This window comes from Lepeophtheirus salmonis, chromosome 7 (genome assembly GCF_016086655.4).
Source record: "Lepeophtheirus salmonis chromosome 7, UVic_Lsal_1.4, whole genome shotgun sequence".
NCBI classification, from domain to species: domain Eukaryota; kingdom Metazoa; phylum Arthropoda; class Copepoda; order Siphonostomatoida; family Caligidae; genus Lepeophtheirus; species Lepeophtheirus salmonis.
In genome coordinates, this window is record NC_052137.2 from 41,258,568 (window position 1) to 41,284,329 (window position 25,762).

A 25,762-nucleotide genomic window follows, 5' to 3' on the forward strand; every position below is an offset into this window, starting at 1 on the left:
TTTTTGTACAAAACCGTAATTTACTGTTATAAAAAGGAGAACCACCTTCTACAATTAAAAAAACATTGGCTCAGGGAAAAATATTTTAATTATATTTAACTTCATATATATTTATTTTATAATGCATTTTTAAAACAATTTAGAACAAAAATTGACGAGAATGCTTACTAGAGGGGCAAAAGTTAAAACCACAATGACAAATTAAATAATGAGCAAAAAAAAAAACAAGAAAGAACACACGCAAAAACTGTTTTTCACACAAAATCATCAACTCTACTTAGTCTTAATTAAATTAATATCGTTTATTATCTGACGTCCTCATTCAGCTCTATTCTATGGCACAATATCCTAGGTATACAAGTACCTTAAAACAGGGGTACCATACATATATACAAGATCTCTTAAAAATAAACGCTGTTCATAGATTTGGTTCCCCGTAAACATTCAATGGTTTCTTTTGAGGTGCTCTGACGTTCAAAAATTGCTAATATCCTGCTCTTACATAATATCTTTATATGTCGTTTCTCAAAATAGTATACAAAAGTGAATAAAAAATTTCCAGAGAAGTAATTTTATAATTACTACAACATCATTTATGGCTTAAATTAGGAATGTGTGTAAAAATTTATAAGTAACTGTATTCTAAGTAACTAGTGGTCCGCGGATCTTCTGACTATTGTTGTTGGACGGAAGGCTTCAGGAGGAAATCATATAGTTAAAGAGCATAAAGGTCAAGGTGACAAATTTATGGACCTATAAAAATGTTGGAACTTGTCTAACTGTGCTTTTGATTATAATAGTTAAATACTGAGTAGCTCTGCTCTATAATTAAATGGAGCAGATCAAAAGAGTTAATCAATGAAATAAGTTACGGAAAACAAATTAATGCATGTTGATGCCTATCATTAGTGGTGTGTCAGTCCTTATTTATTCGGTGCAATCCAGTCTTGGAACCGGTCCTTAAGACTGTCAGTACTAGAACTGATTGAAAAAAAAAAAAGAATCACAACGGCCCAGCCTTTATAAGTTTTAGAATTGGCATGCAGGACTGAACTGGAATGGACCGATACTGAGCTGGAGTAAGTTTTCAGCCCGAGATAAGGACTAACTATCGTTATTGCAGTAGCTTGTCATAAGGAGTCCATTTTAAAGCATCTTAAATCACCAAGTAGATGTAAGAAAATTGAGGGGAACGTTAATCTTTTAAAATTCATGGAGGATTTATTGAACAGTCATTCTCCGTCCTCAAAATACAGAGAGACTTAGGACGTAAGGATCCTTCAAACTTATTTAGAAAAAAAATAAAATGGCCAATGAATTTAGGCTTAGGGTATCTGTCAAAGAAAACTATTCATTGAGGTCGTAAAGTAGTGCAATAATTATGGAAGAAAGGATTTTTGTAAACTCAAAGAACTCTTAAAATCGAATTATTTTTTAATTTATCAAAAAATAAAAATAATTCTTTTGATATGCTTAAAAAGATCTGAAGGTTTTGAATAAATGCATAAACAATTATCATTGCGTCATAATTCTTGAGAAAAGCATTTGTCATGTTTTATTTGATAACAGAACTAATTTACTTCTGATATACCTCAGTATATTTATGTTTAATACTGTAATAGCAATCGTTGTTTAGATGATCTACAAATACTTGCAGTTTTATGCCTTAATTTTGCGTTGTAAAATATATAAATTGCTTTTACATCAGTTAAAAAAAATGTTTCTTTAATATTCTCTAGCTGTTATAATTAGTCTTTCATTCTTGAGGAGAGATGATCTAAGTTTTGAGTAACAACGTGTGAGTGTGCGTATAATAAACGTAGAATGAGATTGAGAATATCTTTTTAATTTATTTTATACATTAATAAGGGAATGTTTGGCTATTAGTTGAAGGTCAACTTTTATAATTTAGTCATCCCGATTATGCAAATTTTGAGAGGTTGAGAGTAATTTCTTACAACTTTCATATAAATAATATTGTAGAAAATATCTTAAATCTATCAATTGCTAAGAAAAACATTACCCTAGTCGCCACACACAGTGCGAGAAGCAGATTGGTATTAGCAGTGGAAATTATCAAAAACTCAAACTTGACCAAACTAAAAAAATTGGTATGTTCTGCTAACTCGGCCAAAATCGAAATTTTTGACTCGAATCCAACACTACACTAAGAATCTCACAAGATTGATGTTGTACGGTCCTTGATCAAATATAAATATTTAATCAATTGTATAGTTTTCCTTAAATTTTTGACATTTGTCAAATATAAAAAATAATATTTTTGTTTGTTTTTATTAAAGACCCATGGTCAAATACCTTTTTGTCCCTTCCTCTTTAGTTACTTCACGTTATTAGCGATGGACCCATGAGGTCCATTGGTCCCACTTGCAAATACATTCCAGCGCTAGTGCTTCTTGAGTAAAAGATCCCAGGCCTAGGATCAGACGTAAATTTTTACTTTTGTTTAGTACTTTTTACCTACGCGGCGAATTGTAAAACAAACCAGGGGGATAATCAGTGATGGATTCTTATTATTGCAGGCTTAAGGATTTCTCACGCGAGAAAATATTAAAAATACTGTTGATTTCAGGGCAATTTTAATACAATATGCAAATATACATATATAGCCTATCATGCGCGGAAAACTGACCTGGGGAAAATTGCCAGTGAAAAATTGCCATGGAGGAAAATTGCTTGTTAGGAATATTGACCGTATTTTGATCAGACTTCATGATGAATAATAACAAATTATAGTTTTGTTTAATATTATTTATGACAAATATCTAAGCATATTTGTGTGTTCCTTTCCGATGGGAGTACCTTCAAGTATGAGTAATATTATTGCAATAAAATTTCCTTGCAAATTTTTAAATGTTTTTATACCATTTTTACTGAGGAGGGGGGGATGATTTTGGAATATTTACATTGAGGATAGATGATTTTAAACAATTTAAATTGAAGATGGATAATTTTAGATCATTTGTATAGAAGTTGGTATGATGTTAGAGTATTTTGATTCAGGAGGAATAATTTTAGACCATTCATTTTGAGGGAGGGATGATTTTAGATCATTTTCTTTTAGAAGGGATGATTTTCGAGCATTTTTATTAAGCGGGGATGGTTTTAGACCATTCTCATTGATTGGGGTGGGGTGATTCTAGACCATTTTTGTTATAAGGGGAAGGCATTCCACCATCATCCTACAATTCGAGCCTTGTTTTACTTAATGTAAAGTAATTCAACAGAAACACAACTGTTCCCAAACCATAAATGAAGGGTGTATTTTGTAGTATTAGAGTATATAATTAAATTTTGTCTCGACATGGAAGAGTCTATAACTAATGAGACATTGTCAATACATAATATGTATTTTTCAAAAATATGACAGATAATTAATTTTAGTAGAATGCATTACTATATTACTTCACAAATATTTATATGTACATTATAAAACATACCAATTTATATAAGTATAGGATATTTAGATACATAAATAGATTGCGTCACAATGGAAGGACTGTCATTTCCTACTTTAAATTGACTGATGCAATAATTGTCATAATTAATTTATTAGGGAATGGGATGTGTGTTATTATGAGTAGGTAAAGGCTATTTTTAGTTTTTGTTTAAAAAATAAATGAAATCACTGGTAATTGTGTTCAATAAAAGTCAAGTATTCATTCAAAGTGTCCCTATGTGTTCTATAATGGCGTAATTTCATATCAAATAAAAATGATACATTCAAACCTTGTTGATTCCTTCTATGAGTGTATCTAAATATATTGAAAGTTAACATTGTATGCTCATTGTATAATTAATTAAACTTAAATGTCTATTTAAAAGAAAAGTATATAACTATATTTTCTGATACAGGCTCCTCCGTCTAAAATCCAATACTTTTTGAAAATTACAAAAATTGTCATATTGCAAGAAATACATTTAAATTTGGAAAATTTAAATATATTAATATAGTCAAGGGACACCTCACTTACATTGTCAATCAATATAGCCTCATATTGCCTTAATGACCACTTCCAGGATGGTTCGGAACTTTGCACAACAGTTCTTTAAAAACCTCGGCTCTAGGTTCCCCCAAGGAGTCATGATGCAGCCTTTATTTCCAATCCATTGTTGTGTATCAGACTTCCGAGAGCTTCCTCTTTGAGTGCCTAAAAATACGAAAGCCCAGGGAGGAAATTTGTGGCTGTTTGGAGGCTAAGAGTAATGCTCTTCAAGCTTGTTGAGGAGGATTTTGCAGCGGGTAACACACTTTAATCGATCCAAAGGCTTCAAATCCTGACGAGGAATTCTTTTTTAGGCATTAAATCTTAAGTATTGGTTCACCACGCGAGATATAGTAGTCGGGCTGCTTTCAAATTCACGAGCAATGTAATTGACGGTCACCTGGACACTTCTGCCTTCAATGGTGCTTTAGCTACCTCAAACAATTCTCTTAGCCTCTTTGGCCTTAATCTGGACCTTGAGGAAGCTTTTGGCGGGCCTCTCAGTACACATTGCAGCGGTTTCAGCCCATCACTTTAGAGATATCTGATAATGATTTTCCACGCGCTAATGGCTCCAGATTTGCAGCTCTGTATTGCTAATTTGTTCAAATTATGACACCCTCATATCTCCGTTTACATTGCTTATTTTTTGTATACAGTTTCTTTAGACAAACATCGAAATATAACAAATAGGAGATAGGCGCCTCCTTTAAAAAAAAGTTACATTTCAGACGGAGGGACCTGTATATACAATATGTATATATGAAAATTTTTCACGAGGAAACAGATTTTATATTAAACAAAGTTAGAAATCAAATTTTGGATCTGATTATCAATCCAACTATGAGTTTTAAGGCCATAAATAGGAATAAATGAGCATTTTGATGAATATTTGATTAGTGATATACAATGAAACAATGCAAGTGTAATACATCATTGAAAATCTATCAGTTAGCTTAACCATACTTATGTTTATAACTTATTTGATTTATGTTATAAGAATAAGTAGTAAACCATGAGTTTATTTTTGACGTTTTTAAGGTATATTGTCTTTGATTTTTTTAAATTTTAATATACATATAGAGGTAAGATTCTTATAATTATATATATAAAAAAACCTATAAGACCCTATACCTTGAAAATTTTAATATACAAAATTATGATAGTCTTTTTTTCATAAGAAAAACCAAACAAAAAAAAAAAATATGCATAGCCTGTTAAGCTAACTCAGGGGTCACCAAACTTTTTTTTTACTACGGGCCTGATAAATGAAAGAATGGCGAGCATTGTTCACATAATCTTTATGTTTTGTGACTTCAAACAGTGACAGATTTATTTTCAGCAAACTATCTAGTGAAGAAGTTTCTTTGAGTTTCTAAATTACATTTCATGGCCTCATAATTCTTAGAGTGTAACGTTCCAGTAAACTTTTGGTAGATGTTTTGCTTCATTGTGACGACAAAGATTTTCTTCTTTCGAAACTGCAACACTTTTGCTGCATATTAAGCAACTAGCTTTCTGGTCCTTTGTCTCCACAAAGAAATACTTTACTCCCCACTCTTCTTTAAAAGTGACAATCGGTGTCCACTTTTTACTTTTTTAGTTGCCATAATAAAGAGTAAAGGAAACGGGATCTGAAAATGAAAGAATGGGAAAGGTAGGTACATCATTGTAGGATACCCAAACGGAGATGGAGAGAAAATGAATGGACCTCCTGCAGGTGCTCCATATAAACTAAATATATATTTCTTGAAATGCATATAGCAAGACGAAGAGACTCTTTAGTTATATAAAATAAAATTTGTATAAAATAGACAACAACTATTGTAAATGTAAGTCACACAGCAATTAATATGTTCTAGTTTCCCCAAAAACATATTCAATTTAAATTTTATCTCGAAGATTCGTGCTCTATACGTTTTATAAAGAAAATTCAATTACCCTCTGCGATCCATATGAATAGACGGCAAAGACCGGATCTACCCACAGATTTGGTCACCCCAGAACTAACTGATAGCTCATTAATGATGTATTCTTGACTATCATTGCTTTGGATAATGAGATATCCCTTATCAAATATTCATCAAAATGAAAATTTCGTTATTTTTAAGACCTTAGAACTCAGAGTTGGATTCTGTTACAGATCCAAAATTTCATGTCTGAGCTACTCTAATGTTAATAATACCGTATATTAAATTTTAGTCAAATCCATTTAGTAATTAAAATTTTTCAGGATGTCCTGAGAATATATTTTAAGTTATGATTACATTGTTAATATATTTTATTTAAAAAAAAATGATTTTTCATCAAGGATTTCGAAAAGGACAATCAAAATCAATATAGAAGAAGTTCAAAATCCGGAATTTTCAAGGGATCAAGAATGTATTATTTCTGAAGCAAGGAATGAGATGTCAAGTAGTTCAGAATCCTCTCTTAATAAGTAAGTGGTATAGCTTTTTAATTGGCAAAAAAGGTCTAAAACATAGATATTTTATAAGAAGAGGTATTGAGCTAAGTATTAACTGTAAGAGGTTGTGTGTTTTTCTTACTTTTGTCTAATTCCGTATTTTTCTCACTTAAAACTATTTATGTATACAGCACACGGCGTTACCTCACTAGCACAAAAATCTAGGTTACTAGAAGAAGGTTAGCACAATGGGGGGGGGGGGACTACAACCCCTGTGACTCCCCAAAAGGACACCCCTGTACGTCACTACCTTTTCATACCACACAACCTTTCATTCGAAAAGAAATATAAAAAATGCCCAAAATCAGTCGAGAGTTAGCCAATTCTTCTCAACTATGGAATAAATATTCAATAATTGTTAAAAAGTATTCACAGCTTAAAAAGAGCTCATTCTATTTCAATAAATGAATCTGGCCCAATACTCCTAAATTTTACTTCAGGGGCGGGAGGGGCTGTAGTTCAGAAAAATCGGAAGCTGATAACCAAATACAATTCAAAAATTTGTATAAGTGAGGTTTACGCTGTGTAATAGTGTAGTACGGATATTTGTGGAAATTTGAATTAGTTAGCCTTTATTTTTCCATAGTTATTTACCGAAAATCTAAAAAAATGAAAATTCAAATCTTACTTTATTTGATTTTTTTACTAAAATCCACAGTTTTTCAAGTAAATTTAAAAAAAAAACCCTCAAAAAGTCACAGCTGCTCACAAAAACTACATTTTTTCGAAAAAAATTCAAAAAATTAGATAACAAATTTTCATTTTTTGAAAAAAAAATTCGAAAATCTATTGCTATAATGCTATTTTCCCTATTTTTGCGTAATATTTTTTCATTCTGACCAAAAAGTTTTCAAGTAAAAAGTAAAATTCCTTAATTTGGCGAGGGGGGCTACAGCCTACCCTCTCCAGGCGCCTCTGATCATAGTGTTTAATTAATTCTATAAGGCAGATTTCTTTTATAGCAAACAAATTTTCTTATCAGTTGAGACCTGGCTTTAGCGGATTCTTCTTTCCTAAACTATAATATAAAAAGGTAGATTGCTACCAATGAACGAAAATCATTCTTGTGAAATACTTAGCTAATATTATATCCAAAATAAAGTTTGGGATTCAATAGCTAATTCATGTATTATTTTTATTAGTTTATCACAAATATTTTTTTAGTATCCTAAGCATTTTCTATGAAATCATATGGTTATTCTTTCAAAATTTTAATAGTATTTATTTATTTTATTTTTTAAGATATATTAAGTAATAATTTAAAACAAATGTATAGTTCAAAAATACATCTTTTAAAGGATTTTGCACTCATATTAAAGATATATTATTTTTGGTTCAAATGTGTATAAAGTTCTTAAAGGCATAATTCAACAAAATTTAATGGCGATTTTAAGACAAAAATTATTTGAGGTTGACTAGTGAAACTATAAAAGTTCCGTAGAAACAAGATTTCAATTATTATAGGAAATTACTTCATGGGCCTGCAACGTAATTTGTATAAAACATTACATATACCTCTAGTAATTATTTCATCTAAAAATTGCTAACGAATATTTTTTTTCCTTTATATTATTTATCGTTTTTAATAATTCCAGAAAAATGCAAGGAATAATAATTGTTTACAAATTTTTGCAGATTAATTAATAGCCAAATGCTTCCAAATTAAGGTATTGAATCTACGTACAATATTTTGAATATTGTAAAATTATGATTGTTTATTTAACTAATTACTAAATATCTACAAGATAAGTTCTGATTATAATAAATACACTATATCTTTTAATGAAAAGAAAGCACCTGAAGTTAATTTTACCTGACTTCAAAGCAGTAACATTTAAAGGTAGTGTCCAGACGTTTGCCTACCTTGCTTGTCTAAAACTCGTGTGACACTGTTATAAAAACTTATCGGTTATGTGAGACTGCTGATTTGGCATGCTTTCTTTGAGAAAGAAAGGCTTCCTAATAACGTTCTAATTCCTTTGAAAATAAAATTCGGTCTGTCTCATGTAAGATATATAATTTAATGTGTCAATGTCCATGATCAGACCATTGGGAAATGAAGGTCAATCGCTTCAAAATATCTGGCCACTAATGGTCAATAGCTTTGACCATATCCTCACTGTCATTTTGCATAAATCAACTCTATTGAAAAAAATATATAAGATTTATTTAGTATTGAGTAGTGAAATGTTATTTAACTATTATAAAATATTATTTAAATCTTCTTTGTATAATAATTTCGATTATACAAAACCAAGAAATGTCTTTGTAAATCACTCGGAGTTGTTAAAATTGACTGTTATTTTATTTAATTTTGCACATTAGCAAAGTATTGAAGCTAGAAATAGACGCAAATAGACGTTAAAAAAAATAATCACTTAGTATTTCCCCAGATCTTTTTAAACGTTCTTGGGCTTTTTGGATCTCTGCAAAAATAACACCTATTATTTTATTCCCTAGGATGTAAGTCCCCGACCAATCTGCCCTAAGCATTTTACCCCCTATTACAGTAAATAGCAACCATACAACCAAACATTCAATCATTTAACATCCATATAAGGTTAAATAATAATTTCACTTAATGACGTAATTATTAATGATGTATCGGACTTCTTTTGATACCATCGCTTGTAAATACAATTTATATAAACTTTATTATTATTTTATCTGGGATTTTGGAAAGTCTCTAATCCAATTGACAAGCAATATTTTGTTCTTCAAAAATCCCTTTTCTTCTTGTTTTAATATATCTGATCATGGCAAATCTTATTTCTGTGGCGACAACTGCAACATGCAGAGTTCAAGCTGTCCTTAGAGCTATTCAAAGGTTTATGTAAAGTTAACATATTATCCCGTGTTATAAATAAGCGGTAGCAGTGATGATTTGTTTTTCCCCTAACCCTCACCCATTGATGACTTAATTAAGTAGAAATATCAACTACTTATCTTTGAAAATGGTTTAATAAATAGTGATCCCCCAAGACTCCAGGATTCAAGTCCCTTTGTACACTTTGCCTGAGCTTCTATAACAAAAGAGGTAGTTCAGACCTGGATACGAACAATTTCACATCAAAATATTTACAGATCATTTTTGTGAATCCTAATTAGTAATTACTTTTTTAATCGAACTCCAATGTAGTATTACCCAAGAACTACTCCTCACAACCATAAAGTTCATTTATGACCTTGTCCCTCTATCGTTTACTAGCTGTACTTCTCAATAATAATGATAAAAATGGATGGGGGAGTGAAATGTTAGGGGGTAAAAGGACAGGTTTGCTCACTTGGAGTAAGATGTCAATTAATGGTGAAGATGTCCTGTTCCCTTTTTTAATTCATACAAAATGAAAAATTATAAAAAAAATACCTGAGACTTCACATAAATATAGATTTTAGGTGATATAACTAGAAATTTTCATCATTTATTAATTTTTTGCACTCTGAAGATATTTATTATTTTAAAGCTAGTGTTTTGTACAAGAAACATTTATTATTATAATAAATGTAACTTAACAGGATGACCGTTGATACCTCTAAATATAATATGTTATATCTTTTTGATTGATATTTACAATAATATTATTACAGCTAATGCATAATTTACCTCAATAAATTCATTTTTAATTCAGTTTAAATGTGGAAGTTGAAGATGGGGGCAAAGTAACTTCAGTCAAATCCAGGATTCCATCTCGGAAAATTAAAAAAACCCTTCTATCAAAGTCAATTAAAAAATCGAAAAAAAGAATTTTTCAAATTAGATATAGACGAAATATTGATATCGATAATGTTAGTCAATTTTCATCTATTCTGAATGGAAATGATTTTGAACCACCAGAGGAACTTAGTCCAAGAAGTGCTGCCAAATATGTTCAAAATCTTCTCATATCCAAAGTGAAAAAAAAGACACGTCCCAAAAAGAAAACAAAAGTGTCGAGTAAATTAGGGCTCTCAAAGGATGGAAAAAAGAAAGGTCGAAAACGGAGACGGAAACGAAGGAAGAAAAAGAATAAAAATAAAACCGTGGACGATGAAGAAGAGGACGATCCTCTGTTCTTGACAAAAGTTGCATCAGAGCAAGACCAACATTTCTTTCCCACTCCTGAATCCATGAAAAAAAAGCGATGTGCCTTCATCGTTGAGTATAATCCATTACAATGTAACATTTGCGAAGGAATCCATTTTAGAACAAAAAAGACCTTCCAACAAAATCTAGACATAATTGCAAGTGTGAATGAATCCTTTGGTCAAGTACTAGGTGACATGGGCTCAAAAATGTCCTTCATCAATGTTAACTTACAAAAAGTGAAGGATAATTTAGATCAGTTGGAGTGTTTGTACTCTGGAATTTTCAGGAGAGTTGATAAATTAATTGCTTGATCAATAAGTAAAATTATATGTAGGTCACTAGTATAAAGATTATTCTTATATCAAAACTTTTTTTGCTAAGTAGAAAACTATGGCAACAAAGAGATATTTTGTTATTTTACCACTCGTAATATTGTCCTTGTTTCTTTTCCTTATGCCTTACACACGCATATGTTAGTTTTTTTTTGTTTGTTTAATAGTAATAAAAGTTCTAACACTAATACAATTTAAATAAGTCTGTGAAGAAACCATGAGTTGGGATAGATCCTTCTGTAGCCTTCTTAGTGACATTGAGTCTTTGGAACAAAGGAAAAGAAATAGTATTGAAAGTCGACAAATGCAAATACAAAACGAGGCGAATGAAATCATTTGGAACATGAATCTTCTAAAAGGTAAGATTCAAACACTCAAGGAAGTACTCAATATACCAGTTCAGGATCAAGAGATGAAACTTTGGAGCAAAGATAAAGGAACGCAGTTTAGTGAAGATGATTAATGTGCATGTAAATAGTTATTAAATCTTTACCATATGATTTATCTACTTTTTAAAATGTAATAAATTTTATAGAATGTTGTTCAGCTTAATGTGATTTATTGAAAAAAAAAAAAGTCCTTACTTTTATTGCACCTCACAACCTTTCCTCCAAAAAGAAACAGATAAACGGTACAAAATCAGTTGATAATCAGCCAATTCTTTCCAAATAAATAACTATAAACTAATAATTTTTGGAAATGACTTGCAGTTTAACCAGATATAATTAGAACTCAACCAATCAACATTCATAATATTGATAAAGAAAAAGGAAGTAGAAAAAATCGACAGCTGTCAATAAAATACAATTAGGGATAGGACGGGTAAATGGTTATGGTATAAGTAATCTTGTCTTTTACACAAAAAGATCCGAGATTCGAACCGACTTCGGGTACTCGAACTTTTATTGGATCTTATCAAAGATCCAGCGATTTTTCGGATCTTAGAAAGCTTTTAGTATTGCTTAATCCTAGTTCTAAAAAAAAAAATATATATATATTGAACGTAGTATCTATTTTTATCTTGGTAAGTGCTTGGAGCCACGTCGATCCATGGCCTTCTTTCTGTTTCTTTTCGAGGCAGAGGCTGCAAGATACGGTATCGGTAACGAAGTGTCCAATAATATTATAACAATAATTATAATAATATCTTATAATTATGCTCTAATAGTGATGGCAATGGGACATTAATTGCTTCGGAGTCAGTAAAAATGTATCCTTCATCCGGACTATACATTATTTTGTTAAGGTCTGAACTTTGGCAAAAATGTTAACACAATTTGAGGCAAGTATCCGTCTAATTTTAGCTTCGGATCTGAATCTGAAAGTTTGGGTACTCAAATATTTAACTCTAAGGATCCGAACCGACCCAGATTTGAGAAAATGAAGATTCTTTCTACATTAAAGACAACGTGAATATATAAATAAATGAATGTGATATAGGTGGATATACTGACAGATCAAGAATAAATTGTCACACAAGTGCTGGATGGGCCCTAACACAACATAACGCCGTTATTGAGAAATGTTCATTAAGACTTGAGGATACACACACAGTATTCCAAGCTGAAGATGAAGCTATAAATAAACTAGCAAGTAATCTGCCATTTGTTTTGTCAAATATTAATATTATCTGATAGCCTGTCCGTTATAGATAGTTTAAATATAAATATATTAATAGAAGAAATTCCTTGCTGTAAAAATTCCGTTGAGAATTCCAAGTTTGATATCACAGTTGAAAAGATGTAGGGTCATAATAATAGCACAGTGAACGAGTTTGCTGATGCCTTTGGCTAAGGAGGGTGCTGAAAGGGGTACGCCAGTCTCTGTCCCCAATTCCGTGTGTCAGGCTAAGAAACCTATTTGAAAAGGTACCTTGAATGAGTCGCAAACTATCTGGCAACAGTTGTATGGCTGCCACCAATCTAAGCAATACATTTGAACAAAAATTCGCAAACACAAGAGACATCACATCTCAAGTATAGTTGGTAGGGTTAGTAGTGACATATTACTTAATATACATCTTTCTAAAATGGGTATAACCCTGAACCCGATCTGTCAACTCTGTGAAGAAGATGAGGAAACACCATTCCATCTTATCTATGACTGTGGCCGTACAATGCAGGAAATGCCTGAACTTGCTATGAAAAGAAAAGATCCACGGAGAAGCAACTTTTGTGGATTTTTAAGATGTTGTGTAATTATGATTTATTATAATATAATAATGAAGTTGGAAACTCATAGATGAACCTTTACCGCCTGATACCGGATTGATTTCCGGTGTGATGGGTTGTATCTAGAAGTTTAACAGACTATGTGAATCTTTTTATGGTAACGTTGTGTGAATAGTAAGAAAATAAAGAGGAAGTTTCTAATTTAATTATTTTATAAACTTAATAAAAAGATTGTCGTTTATCACATTACAGGATTGGAAAGGGCATCAGCAAAATTGCTGAGATAACTTTTGTGCAAATTAAATTCTCTATACCAGGAATTTCTTGATTCTTCGTCCTCACACTTGAAGATGATACAATGGTCATTTTCTTTATTATCAACTTCATCTGTATCATCATATTTTTCGTTGTCATCGTCTTCATTTCTTAGATCCGTGAGATCATTCTTCAATTCGAATGTGTTGTTTTCATCCGAAATTTCTGCGATGATGAGTTTATTCATCTATTTGGTAGATAAAGAAGACGTATTTAATTATAACTTATATTTGATATCATTACACGCAGAGGTGGAGTATTTTCTGGGCAATCAAAAGTTAGGGTGCTCCCCATAATACAAAACAAGTATTAGATATCTTTTCTAAAGGCCCAGATTGTGTTAAAATATTAATATACATATTCCCATTTTTAAAAAAATAACCACCCTGGGCAGAAGTAGGGTTTTTGATTTTTGATTTTTTTTTTAAATTAAATTTTTGTAAACAAATTGAAAAATGAAATTTACTACATTCAAATTCATAGCCATTCACGGAAAATTAAATTTTATTATAATTTTTTTTTGAAAATGAATTTCAAATATTAATTTTTTTTTCAAAAATCAACACCTATTCACAAAATATTTACTGTTTTGGAAAAACGTTTATAAATTCAAACTTCAAATATTAAACTTTGGGGAAAAAAATTCAAAAATCCATAGCTATTAACAAAATATTAAATTTTTATTCCTAATTTCACCAAAAAAAAAAATTCTTTATCAAATTAATTTTTTAACAAAATCCCCATTCACAAAAAATTATTTTTTGGGGAAAAAATTATAAAATTAGATTTCAAATATTACATTTTCTAATAAAAATTTCAAAAAATCCATAGCTATTCACAGAAAATCAAATTTTTACTCCTAATTTCACATAATTTTATTTATTATTTCCAAAAAAAATTCTATTAAGCAAACCTTCCTTAATGTTTTTTGTGTGTTTGTGGATGGGGGGGGGGGATATGTTCTGAAAAGGAGAATCATAATCTAGCTCTGCTTAATGAAAAAAAAAAAGAACAACATAAGTCTCTATTCTAAAAAAGAACTGCAATATCTGAAATTATTCTAACGAAGAACTAAAAAGAAAATATTTACTTTTGTAAATCTGCAGTGTAGAGGCGTTAAAATTTAAACATGTCCTCCCTCTAAAAGTTGTGCCAATTTGCATTTGATTATACAGAGGCGTTTCCAGAGGGGGCTACATCCCCTCCTGCCCCTTCCTTCAATCTATGATTTTTATCACGAACAATTAAAGAATATCTCTCTTAAAAAAATGAACAGATAAATAGGGGAAACAAATCTTGAAAGGCTTTCTTGATTTGATCAAATTCAGAGCCGAAACAAATATTTGAACTTTTAAATTTTTCAAAAGGACTAAGTTATATGTTGTTATTAGCCGCAAACTTACTGGATAGTGATGCCAATATTTTAATTCAGGGATGGTGTTGACATTAACTTCTTTGTATTTGTCTTCATCCGTACATATGACAATTGACTCTTGAAATAAGAATATATGACATTTTTTGTATTTCCAATTCTTTTGGCCTATCGGGGGTTTTTCAGCACATTCAACCACTCCTCGTTTTAATAAAAGACCATGCTTGGTAACATCTCCCTGACAATTGTATAAATAAAACAATACATAATAAATAATTTAGCACATGGACCGAAAAACCCCAAGTTTCACATTAGGTTTTATTTTTTTTTTAATTAACCTTATTTTCTGAAAGTATTAATCTTTAAAAGACAGCAGTCAAAATTCCATGACAATCTGTTCTTTAGTTTGTGAGTTATTGTGCTAAGTGTGAGGCTACATTTGTTATTTGCAAAACAATATTAATAAAAAACAATTTCATGCATTAATTTTAGACTGCTTCCTGATGAGACAAAATTCAGTTCAGGCTTGATTCAAAAGTGTTAAGGGGACTCCTTTCATACAGCAAATAATAATAGTGATTTAAAAGGGCTATTGTGAAGGGAAAAAAAACGTGTTTCTTTGTTAAACCAGGGACTTTTCCTAACACGTGTTACATACACATACAATATCAGGGACATCCGCAGGGTGTAGGTTGGAGGGCTGTAGCCTCCCCCCAAATTAAAGAATTGTTTCTTTTAACTAGAAAAGTATATATTTGAAATTATTTTTCAAAAATTAAATATAATTTGTGAAATTATTTTTCCAATCAATTACACAATTTTACAATTTTTCTCAAAAAAATTAATTATATAAGAATAGCTATTGATTTTTGAAATTTTTCCCCCAAAAATTTAATATTTGAATTATAATTTTTTTTGTAAATAGCTATAGATTTTTGAAATTTTTCTCCCAAAAATTTAATATTTGAATTATAATTTTTTTGTAAATAGCTATAGATTTTGGAAATTTTTTCCAAATAATTTAATTTTCTGTACATAGCTATGGGGTTTTTCCCAAAAAATTATTATTTCAACTTTTTTTTTTTTAAATATTAATATTTGAAATAAATTTTTTTCCAAAAACTTTAATTTTTTGTAAACAGTTGAAGAATTTTGAATTTTTCTCCAAAAAAATAAATTATTTTAGAATAGCTATGGATTTTTGAAATTGTTTTCCAAAAAGTTTAATATTTTGAATTTACCTCCCCCAGGGTATAAATGCCCCTGATATAGTGCGTGTATGTAGCACGTGTTACTTTTTAAGCAATTGTTTAGTTTGAACTGTATTTTGTCTCATCAAGGATTATATATATAATCCTGCGGACCTCCCTATTTATACTAACATAAAATCCATCGATGCGTCCAACAATCATCATATCATTCACATAGTTAGCCATTCCGGATGCTATAACAATTGCTTCATTTATTTGCCTTGCTTTTTCGAATTGTTCTGCTTTCTCCATGAGCTTTGATATATCCTTGAGTAAAAGAGAGTACATTTGAATTCTTCGCACGGGGGTTGTCATCAAATCATTGAGAGATCTACTTAAACTTTTTTCTTTCAAAATATTCTATAAAGAAAATATTTTTTTGAATATATACATTGTAGATTTGAGAAACACTTACATCAAAAAACAATTTATGTTCCATTAGTTTCTCTTCTGAGAGAGGTTTATTAACGCAATAACGACCATACTTATACTTAAATGAATCTTTCCTATCTTCAAAAAGATTTTTCAACGTTATAGGATCATCCACTGCGGCTTTTAGTTCGGGTAAAAAAGTTCTGTATCAGCCATATATGTAAATAGAAATATGAGAATAAAAAAATAAATATAGGAGGAAGTAATGTTTTTGAGATAATAGAATGACTCAAAATTTTTATATTGCCATATTTGGAAATATTAATCCTGGATATTAGGTTGAGTCATAAATAATTTACAAGTGGCATGACTTTTTTTCTCACAATCACTAGACGAAAAAATCTGTCATCATCATTTTTCTCATACTGTTTTAAACTGGACTAGAGCCATGAAGGATGGCACTTGCACTCTGGAGAAGAAGGGTCGTCCAGGACGTCTATGGGGAAAACAGGCCCTCGACAATATCCCCCGTTTTTCTGACCTAATCTACTCCAACCATTGGCTGAGCACTCAACAAGTTACAGCAGACGTCTGTCTACTACAAAAAACGATTATCAGATCCTGACACACCATCTAGGGTACACACAGCTCTTGAGTAAAAACTGAAAAGTAGAGGCGTCCGGATCGTTAAACAAGCCCTCTACAACCTCGATCTGAACCTGAATGCATGTTTCCTGTTCATGAAGATCAATCATCTACTCTGTAAGGACGATTTTGATGGGATTTTGATGTGTGGTGAAGAAGTTGATGGAAGAGGAACTCTTGGACCAACTTAAAAAGTTATGAGGCCACTGCCAAGACATAATAGTATTCCAAGACAAGTATGTGATATGATTGTATGGTTATTTTAGGTTTTTTTTATAAAGAAATCGAGTTTTTATGGTACATGCAAATTATGGTTTATGACTGAACCTACTACAATGTAAAAAATTAACTAAATAATTTCAATGATTACCGAGAGTGAAAGTCATATATATCCTTAATATTCGCAAAAATGATCAAATCACAACCATTGAAAAAAGCTTTTGGTAACGTTGAAACATTCTTTCTTCGTAATTCATCAATATGTGCATAGTAGCCATCTACAATCAAATGTAGTTCATTTTCCACATAGCGGATTTCTGTATCAAGAAGTTCTTTTAGCTTTTTCTTGGCCTTGTTGTAGCTCATTTTACGCATATTATCATCCAACTCTTTTATGGTTATCTGTTAAAAAAACTTGAAGGAAATCCAGAGGTTACTTTGATATATTCTTTTCAACTTACAGAAGGTTGCCGTGGTCTTGCCGAAGTACTTATACTAAACTCACTGTGCCGGCGTTTAAACTCTTTTTTCTTTATGTGGGATATGTCTTTTCTTTCGATATTTGATATAGTGGTTTCATTTGGAGTTTCAGAGTCTGATTGTGTAGAGGGTATTTTTTCAAAGGATCTAGATCTTACGGGTTCTCCATTTTTATGACGAAAATGACTTATTCCAGTCACAGTTTTCTGAAAAGGATGGATTTATTATTTGGGGTTGGTAAGTGATGTAACTTTAAATTACCAAAATCCCTGAAATGGTCTTGTATCGTCCTTGTTTTCTGGTTTCATTTTTTCTATTTTTAACAGATTCTACGTCAGCCATTACTTTGCAACTGAATGTAATGTAAAAATATACATATATTTGTGAAAAAATGAACAGGGGGGGATTATCTTTGACCCTAAATAGCTAAAGCATATCCGGTAGAATTGAATTAATAATAAATATTCAATTATTTTTGTCTTATCAATTTCAGTGTCGTTTTCTTTAAGAAATGGAATAGACTCTGTTAGTGAACTGGGATATTCAACACCCCAAGATTAATAAAGATGATTTTCAATCCTTTGAACCCACATTTGATCACTAATACTTTTCAGCATGATCCTGAAATATTAAAAAATATTACATGCAATTCATTATTTATCAATGAAATACTTGGTCTAGAATATATTTGCATATTTAGCCATTTTTAATCGAGGTTTAGTAAATTTTATAACCCTATTTTTGCGTGAGTTTGAACTTCCCGAAAATGGAAAATTAGTTTTGATCAATCTATTTAATGGATTTAATTAACTTAAAACTAATGGATTGTTTGCTAACGACTGAGATCTTGGTCCTTGAGCTTTTGATCATCAACAGTTGACTTCATGTTGAAAAAATATGATTTTAAGCTATATGTATTTGGCTTGATATCTTTAGAAGACTGAAACTATTTTAACAATTTTTACCTTCCTGGATTCTTATTTTTTTCAATCTGAGGGAATTTAATATTGCAGCTATTATATTATATAACAGCTGCAACCTCATCAAAACGGATTTGTACTAATTTGATTCCCACAATACAATAAAGATATTTATATTTCATGGAAATTTTTAGCAATAGTAAAAAATTAATGTTATTACTATTAGAATAACAAATTATATATCATTAAAACAGACCAGCCCATGTTGTTAAGATTATTTTCCCACTTTCTACCCGAATTAATTTATTCTTTTCAAAATTCAAAAAAAATATACGATGTAAATAGTGAATTTTTAAAATTTTAAATAATTGAACCTACATAATTCAGCTGATACAGTATTAATCTACGTATTTTATGAGTTTTATAATCCATATTTAAATAAGATTTGGATTCTAAACATTTCTTCATTTTATAATATTTACGATCACCAGGAGAGAATGGATTAAGATAAGGATTTATTTTTCCCGAATTCTTATCTTCATATAAGTATTTTTAGCATTTTAATTAATATATACAAATAGAAAATGGATTTAATAGATAGAACAGTCATACAAAATTTAAATAACGCAATAATTATAATTGTTTAACTTTTTATCATGTACGTTTTATTTTTTCCCCAAATCACAAACCGCGTTATAAAAAGTATGTTCACTAAGGTAGGGGGCTAAAGAAGTTTGCGACTATTTATTAATATAAAATGTAAAGATTCTACCATATAAAAGATTATATTAGAAGGTTATCTACCTTGATATTTTGCATTGAAAATATACTAATACAGGTATGTCCATAGGACTAATGGTAGGGTGTGCTTTTTTTTGGAAGAGGTTAAATTTGAGCAAATTACTACATTTAAAGTTGAAGAAAACTTATAAGGCTTGTTAAATTAAAACTATTTCTGATAAGCAATAATTTATGTGCCCCTTTCATAAAAGGGTAACTCTAAATTACGACTCCTAATAGAGGTGAAGGGAGCTATAGATTATTAATTTTTCGTATTCCGTCCAGCCAATTATGTTAACAGGTCCAATCCATGAGCATATTTTGAGTAAAGGCTCCTATTAGAGTAGCGGGTATCAAACTTTGTTACTCGTGGTACACAAATTCTCTTTTTTCGATACGTGGAGCCCTTTGGTAGATCGGGGGGGGGGTGGGGATACAACAGCCTCTAACTAATTTTGTAGCTAGAATAAGAAATACATTTTATAAATTTGTCAAATAAATTAAAAACATTTATTGTTTGGAAAAAGTTTATCTAAAAAAAACTTTTACTAAAAAAGGTCATCAAATACTGAAAAAAAAAACCTATCAAAAAAATAAGAAAATTCAAAGAAATATGTTTAAAATTCTGTCAAAAATTGTCGAATTTCAAAAGTTCCGACATCCCGAGACATCGATTGGCTTTTACACAATGATAGATGTAAAAGTTTTAGAATATTGTCTACTCTTGGTATATACTTGACAGGGGATAACTTCTTTCTAAGAGGTAGGATTGCAGACATTTTAGAGATTTTGTTAGATTCCAGAATTGTCTCTTTTTCATATCTTAATTTATCATATAATTTACACATGTACAAACAGCTGTTAAATATCCAATTCTTCTTTGGAACATATTGATTCTATCACTTAGTTGGGATTCAAACACAATTTAACCAATAAAGGTCAATATTCTATTTATAATTATATCAGAAGTTAAAAAAGAAGAGGTTTGATACCTGATTTTTTTAATGTTCCTTAAATTGGTCACATGGATTTTTTACTAATTAGGTATCAATAATTATTATAGAATTAGATTTACTCCATCTCACCTAAGAATCTTATTTGAAGAACATATACGTGAAGTATATGTACTTCTCAAAAAACTACGCGAACCTACGCAAATAGAGATCATTGGACTAATTCATCCCAAAAGCATTGCCCATTGAACAAAGTAGTTTCATTAGGTGATTATAATTTAAATAATGATAGTTATTATTTATAACACTAACACTAATTTTTCCAGATCAAGTTCAAAGATCAAGCTAACACAAAGCGTAAAAAATGCATAATCGACCATGAGTTTAGAACAAATTGAGATAGATTACTCAATTTGATTTTAAGCAGAGGTTTTGCTACCAAGTGCCGATTTTAGTATATCTAAATAATTGTATTGTGTGCTTAAAAGAAATTATTTTATATATGTATCTCAATTTGTTCTCAATTGATGGTCCATTATGCGTTTTTGACCTTTTGTGTAACTTTGACCTTGAACCATACAATATGTCGTCTATTTTTAAAAGTGTGGTAGAAGTCAACCTACAGTCGTACACGCGTTTTGGTAAAACATTCCATATCTATTAACCTTGGGTTTAATTGATCAAGTAACTAAGTAAAACATGATTATAAAACTAATGGGTTACATAATGGTAATTAAATGAATATTCCATGAGATTGATAATTCGTAGAATGATGCTGGATTCTAATTTTTAAACTCCTCATTGCACATTTTCAATTTCAATTCTAACGAAGCTAGGATCTTTAGTAGAGATGAAAATCGTGTGTATTCTGGGCATGTTAAAAATAAAACAATCAAAAATCAACGGAGTATCTTTTATAATTAGAAGAATGTTTTGGAGGAGAACAGCTTAGCTGTCATGATGTTTCATTAGATCAACCATGACAAAGGAAGAGCGGGAGAAGGAAATAAACAAAGAAATGAGTAAGAATTACTCCAACTCAGAGTGTGTCTGTTCGTTGACACCAAATAACTCCGGGTACTTCCAATGATAGATAGTCTATCAAATATTTTCATCATTAATTTAAGAAAATATAACTAATTTTATGATTGTATGTAGATTAGTAGAAATTAGATTTAATACGTAGATATTCCTCACAGGGTGTGAGTATGATATATCAATGAATACTTAGCTTGAAGGAAGAGAATGCGTGCGAGATGGAATACGGTATGAGGTATTCTTATGTTTTTACTTCATTGATAGGTATATTATTGTAAATAAGAGTAGATTTTAGTGAATTTATTCAATATTAATATAAAAAAATATTGTACAATACATTTAGACAAGTGAAATTTAAATTAAGGTTGAACAACATTATCAATATTTCTAATAAAATAAATCATCATTATAATCTCCAATATTCAATTTTTGAAACTTTTCTTACTCTTTAGTAATTATTCTAATAAAAGTTATTTTTATGTATTTTTGAATATTATTATTTACTGGGATAACTAATTGTTTTGTCATGCACTTATAAAATTTGACCGAAATATGAAACAGTCAAAATGATGATCTTCATCAGGTTCAACGTCAAGAATTTCCAGCAAATATAGGTCTTCCACTTTTAGTTTTAAATTATTATAATTAGTGAAAATATTATTTTCTATTTTTATGTTGAAGATATATTTTTCTTCAATATATACCTGTTGTTTTTAATTACTGAAAATATTGAATAGCAAAACAAACACAATAAGAAAAGTAAGCACTGGACTTAATTTTGTTAGACTTTGATGCCTTCTGGAACGAAGCATTGAACACCATATCAAAATAAAAATATAAACTTAAATCAATGAAACAAATAAATAAATACATATTTGCATCAAACCATTATTTACATTTGATAAATAAGAAAATAATTTTAACTGTTAATGTCATGTTAATAGGCTTTACATAATCTATTATGGAGTGTCAATGAATACTGAAATAATCGTTCTTATATACAGTTTTGTCTCATCATAGGCATTTAGTGTAATCCGTAATTTATTTATTGAATATTGATGTGGAGATCCTAAATCCTCACGATCGAGTCATATATAAATATGATGACAAGTGATTTAAAAATTCAGAAAATGACTCCCCACCTACTGACTCTTGAAGTGTATTAAACTAAATTCATATTTTCCAATATAAGTCTATTAAAAAATGGACATTTATAGACTTCCTTGACAAAAGTTATAAAACCACCAATAATTATTTATCCCTTAAGAGTTCCCATTCTCTATTTCTGCATATGTGTAGGTAATATAGGAGAGTTGAATATATTTTGCGGCTTTGCAGCTAAATATATCTGGAAAAGAAGACCACATTAAATTCAAGGTCTAGGATCGTCTTCTGCAGCTTTCCTATGATAGAAGAGAATCGTAAGTGAAGATAAAGTATCTAGAATTACAGAAATATAACAGTCTTATAAATGGACTTAATCTCACAGATATGAGTTGTTGTTTTGTTATGTAGATCAATGATACTTAAGGACCCCAATCAATAAAAAGGTTTCTACGAATATTAAGAGACAAAAAAGAGTAGATTAAGTAAGAGTAAAGAGTTTCAATGGAAGAGCTGCAGATGAAGGATGATAAGTCACTTTGTTCCTCACTCTACATTTAATTCCAGTATTATTCATCTTGATTAAACATATCCTTAGTTCCTATAGAATTATAAAATGATTCCATACTAGTTACAAGATACAGAAGGAAGGATATGTATTGGAACTAATGGATGATGAAGTAATATATTTGGACCTTAAAAAACATCTGCACACTGACTGATACTTCCATTAAATTAGATACCATCTACCAAGTCAGGCACAAGAACCTTTTCTAAAGAGATGAGATCTCTGAACATCATGAATATCCCAATGTCATAAACAAATATGAATTCAATGGAAATATGACTTGACTCAGATCCGTATATACGGATGTTCTGTGAAAAAGATCCATATAAACCATCATTATTGTCTTAAAAGTAATTAATTTGATGACTAAAGTTTATCACACAAACTATTTTTGCAAAAATGTGCTAAATCATTTTATTTCTTCCTCCTTCAACTGATGAAGTAGTTTGATTGTCGGTTTGAGGTTTCGTGGCGCTTCTGTTTCTCTCTTGCTTAGATATTATTGGATATATATTATATTTAAAAAGTAATTTCAAATCATAACCACTTTTATAGCTATAATGGATAATATTCTTGATTATTTCATCCCATCGCAAAAATTTAAGCATAAATCCCATAAGGGACCAAAGTATGTCATAAATTGTTTGGTCGTTAATATTGAAATATTATATAAGCTATGGTTTAAGATTCGACCCTGGTTTCACTGCCAAAATGGGGAAATATCAAGTAATACATGTTATCTGAATATATTATAGAATAGATATACTCCTTTTTGTAAAGGCTCGTCCCATCTAACAGAAATAAAAATATCTCTGCAGCATTTTCAAGTTCTACAAATGAATCAATTAGTCAAATACATGTGGTTTTGAGAATCTGTAGTTGTTTTGTGACAAATTGGACCTTGATTTAGTCAATATAGAGTAGCTAATGGTCATATGATTGCACAATATGACACGTTACGAAATATGGATATTTTACTCAAAAATCGAGTTTCTGTTGTTTCGTAAAGAAAAAAAAATCCAGAAGTATCATGTGGTTTGACTCAAATTGGGTATCAGATTCATAAAAAAGTATATCTTCGGCACAATCGATTAAGTTTTCACGTTTATCGCTCATTCCGTATTTTGGTTGAAGACCCTTGTAATGCAAAATTTTGCATAAAGTTTTAAATGCGTAAATCGGAAATATTACAGATGGTAAAAGAAAAAAAAAAAAAAATATCACCCTAAAATATACGATTTTAAGTACAAATGATCAAATTTTCAAGTATCTACCTCCAAATATTTTTATGTACCATCCATTTTAAAGACCGTCGGTATTTTTTTCAGACTTCAATAAAATTAGGGAGTAGCTTTAATATTTTTATTTTTTTTAAATGTTTATCTACAAGATATAGTCTAAATTATGTATCAATTTAAAGCTTATTAAGTTTCCAATAAAATGATATGTAAATCAAGCCTGTAGTCCTTTCTTATCAGTAGATATGGCTACCTAAAGCTAGAAATTTATTTTCGATTAAGTTTGTCACTTGAGACATATTATTTAAACGATCATTACACAAAAGTTATTGAAGAAACAAGAAGAATTTAATTAGAAAAGGAAAAACGATTGGTGCATCTTTTTTTGTTCATTATTTAAATGTTCGCCGTGGTGTTAACCTCTCCCTCTAAAGCGTAATAAAATAAATTTATATGTATTTAAATATAACTATAATATTTCCCCGGCACTAACGCTACTTTCAATGTAAAAGGATACCCTCTTTATAGCAGTAATTCACTTTCACCTCAAAAATCATATAACAGGCAGCTGATATTAACAAGGTCTTACTATCTTTTTTATCCACTCTCAACTCAGTCTGAAAGAAGGGGCAAGGAAAAATTTGAAGAAAACATATGGTAGTTTGACTTCTATATTTTTCTTGTCGACAACTGTTTTATTTATTAATTTTTATATACATTGAATGGATACTTTTATCAAAATAAGTATGAATGACAGAGTATGAAATAACATAACGAAGGCCTCTTATTGTAAATTAATATAAAACTCCAAATATTATGTAATACTTTTTTTGAATTCATAATACGTAGTCAGCTGCTTCAAATCATACAAGAGTAAACTAAAAACAGCTTAAACAAAAATCAGGGACATCTGGGGATTTTTTCAATTTTCAAAAATATATATATATATTCAAAAATCCATAGCTAGTCACAAAAAAATTAATTTTTTGGAAAAAAATATCAAATATTAAATTTTTTTGTTGAAAAATTCATAGCTATTCACCCCAAAAAAATATTTTGTAAAAAAAATTTTAATTTTTTATTTTGCTGCATAATTTACTCGAATTACGAAAAAAGTCTTGTTAAAAGCAAAAATTCCTTAAGGGGGGAGCTACAGTAACAGACGGCTTTGAATTCTGATTTACGGTATGTCTCGCTTTCGTCTACTCCCCCACCTCTTGCAAGAAGAACTTCCCTTTCATAAATAACTTAAGTTGAAATTATTAATAATACATTAGTTGTAAATACATTCACTTTAAACCTCTGGGCATAATCTTATCATTGAAGCATACATTCCATTTATAAATACATATATAATTTGCGATAATGTGCTTATCTCTAATATTTTACAACCTTGCAAAAATAAAAAAAGTCTATAGATAGATTTCAGTCAAATTTGGAGGACTGATTAAATGATATCAAAATATTA

At 30.0% G+C, this 25,762-nt stretch overlaps 1 protein-coding gene and 1 long non-coding RNA gene across 3 annotated transcripts; one reads left to right on the forward strand and one right to left on the reverse strand.

Moving 5' to 3' along the window:
* Positions 1–10,106: 10,106 nt before the first annotated feature.
* LOC139905950 (uncharacterized) lies at positions 10,107–12,654 on the forward strand. The gene is made up of 3 exons (XR_011781113.1): positions 10,107–11,971; positions 12,038–12,115; positions 12,174–12,654. It is a non-coding gene; the product is annotated as an uncharacterized lncRNA (long non-coding RNA).
* Positions 12,655–13,234: 580 nt separating this feature from the next.
* Positions 13,235–18,045, reverse strand: LOC121121791 (rho guanine nucleotide exchange factor 25). Of its 2 annotated transcripts, none has more exons than XM_040716766.1 (7): positions 17,955–18,045; positions 17,675–17,899; positions 17,365–17,615; positions 16,393–16,552; positions 16,110–16,337; positions 14,759–14,965; positions 13,235–13,542 (listed from the first exon to the last, which is right to left on the reverse strand). In XM_040716766.1, exons 1-7 carry the CDS (start codon positions 18,033–18,035, stop codon positions 13,282–13,284), a joined length of 1,413 nt encoding a protein of 470 aa, XP_040572700.1. In that variant the 5' UTR covers positions 18,036–18,045; the 3' UTR covers positions 13,235–13,281. The 2 variants fall into 2 exon arrangements, with proteins under 2 accessions (XP_040572700.1, XP_071746084.1); XM_071889983.1 differs by having other exon boundaries at positions 17,365–17,627.
* Positions 18,046–25,762: the final 7,717 nt, after the last annotated feature.

What these genes read in the sequence shown, in the direction of transcription:
- LOC121121791 (XM_040716766.1), bottom strand. Translation starts at nt 18,035, where the DNA reads ATGGCTGACGTAGAATCTGTTAAAAATAGAAAAAATGAAACCAGAAAA. An exon ending in AACATAAATTGTTTTTTGAT is followed by an intron (nt 16,338 to 16,392) that starts GTAAGTGTTTCT and finishes TTTTCTTTATAG; the next exon opens with AATATTTTGAAAGAAAAAAG. An exon ending in AATATTGGCATCACTATCCA is followed by an intron (nt 13,543 to 14,758) that starts GTAAGTTTGCGG and finishes TCTACCAAATAG; the next exon opens with ATGAATAAACTCATCATCGC.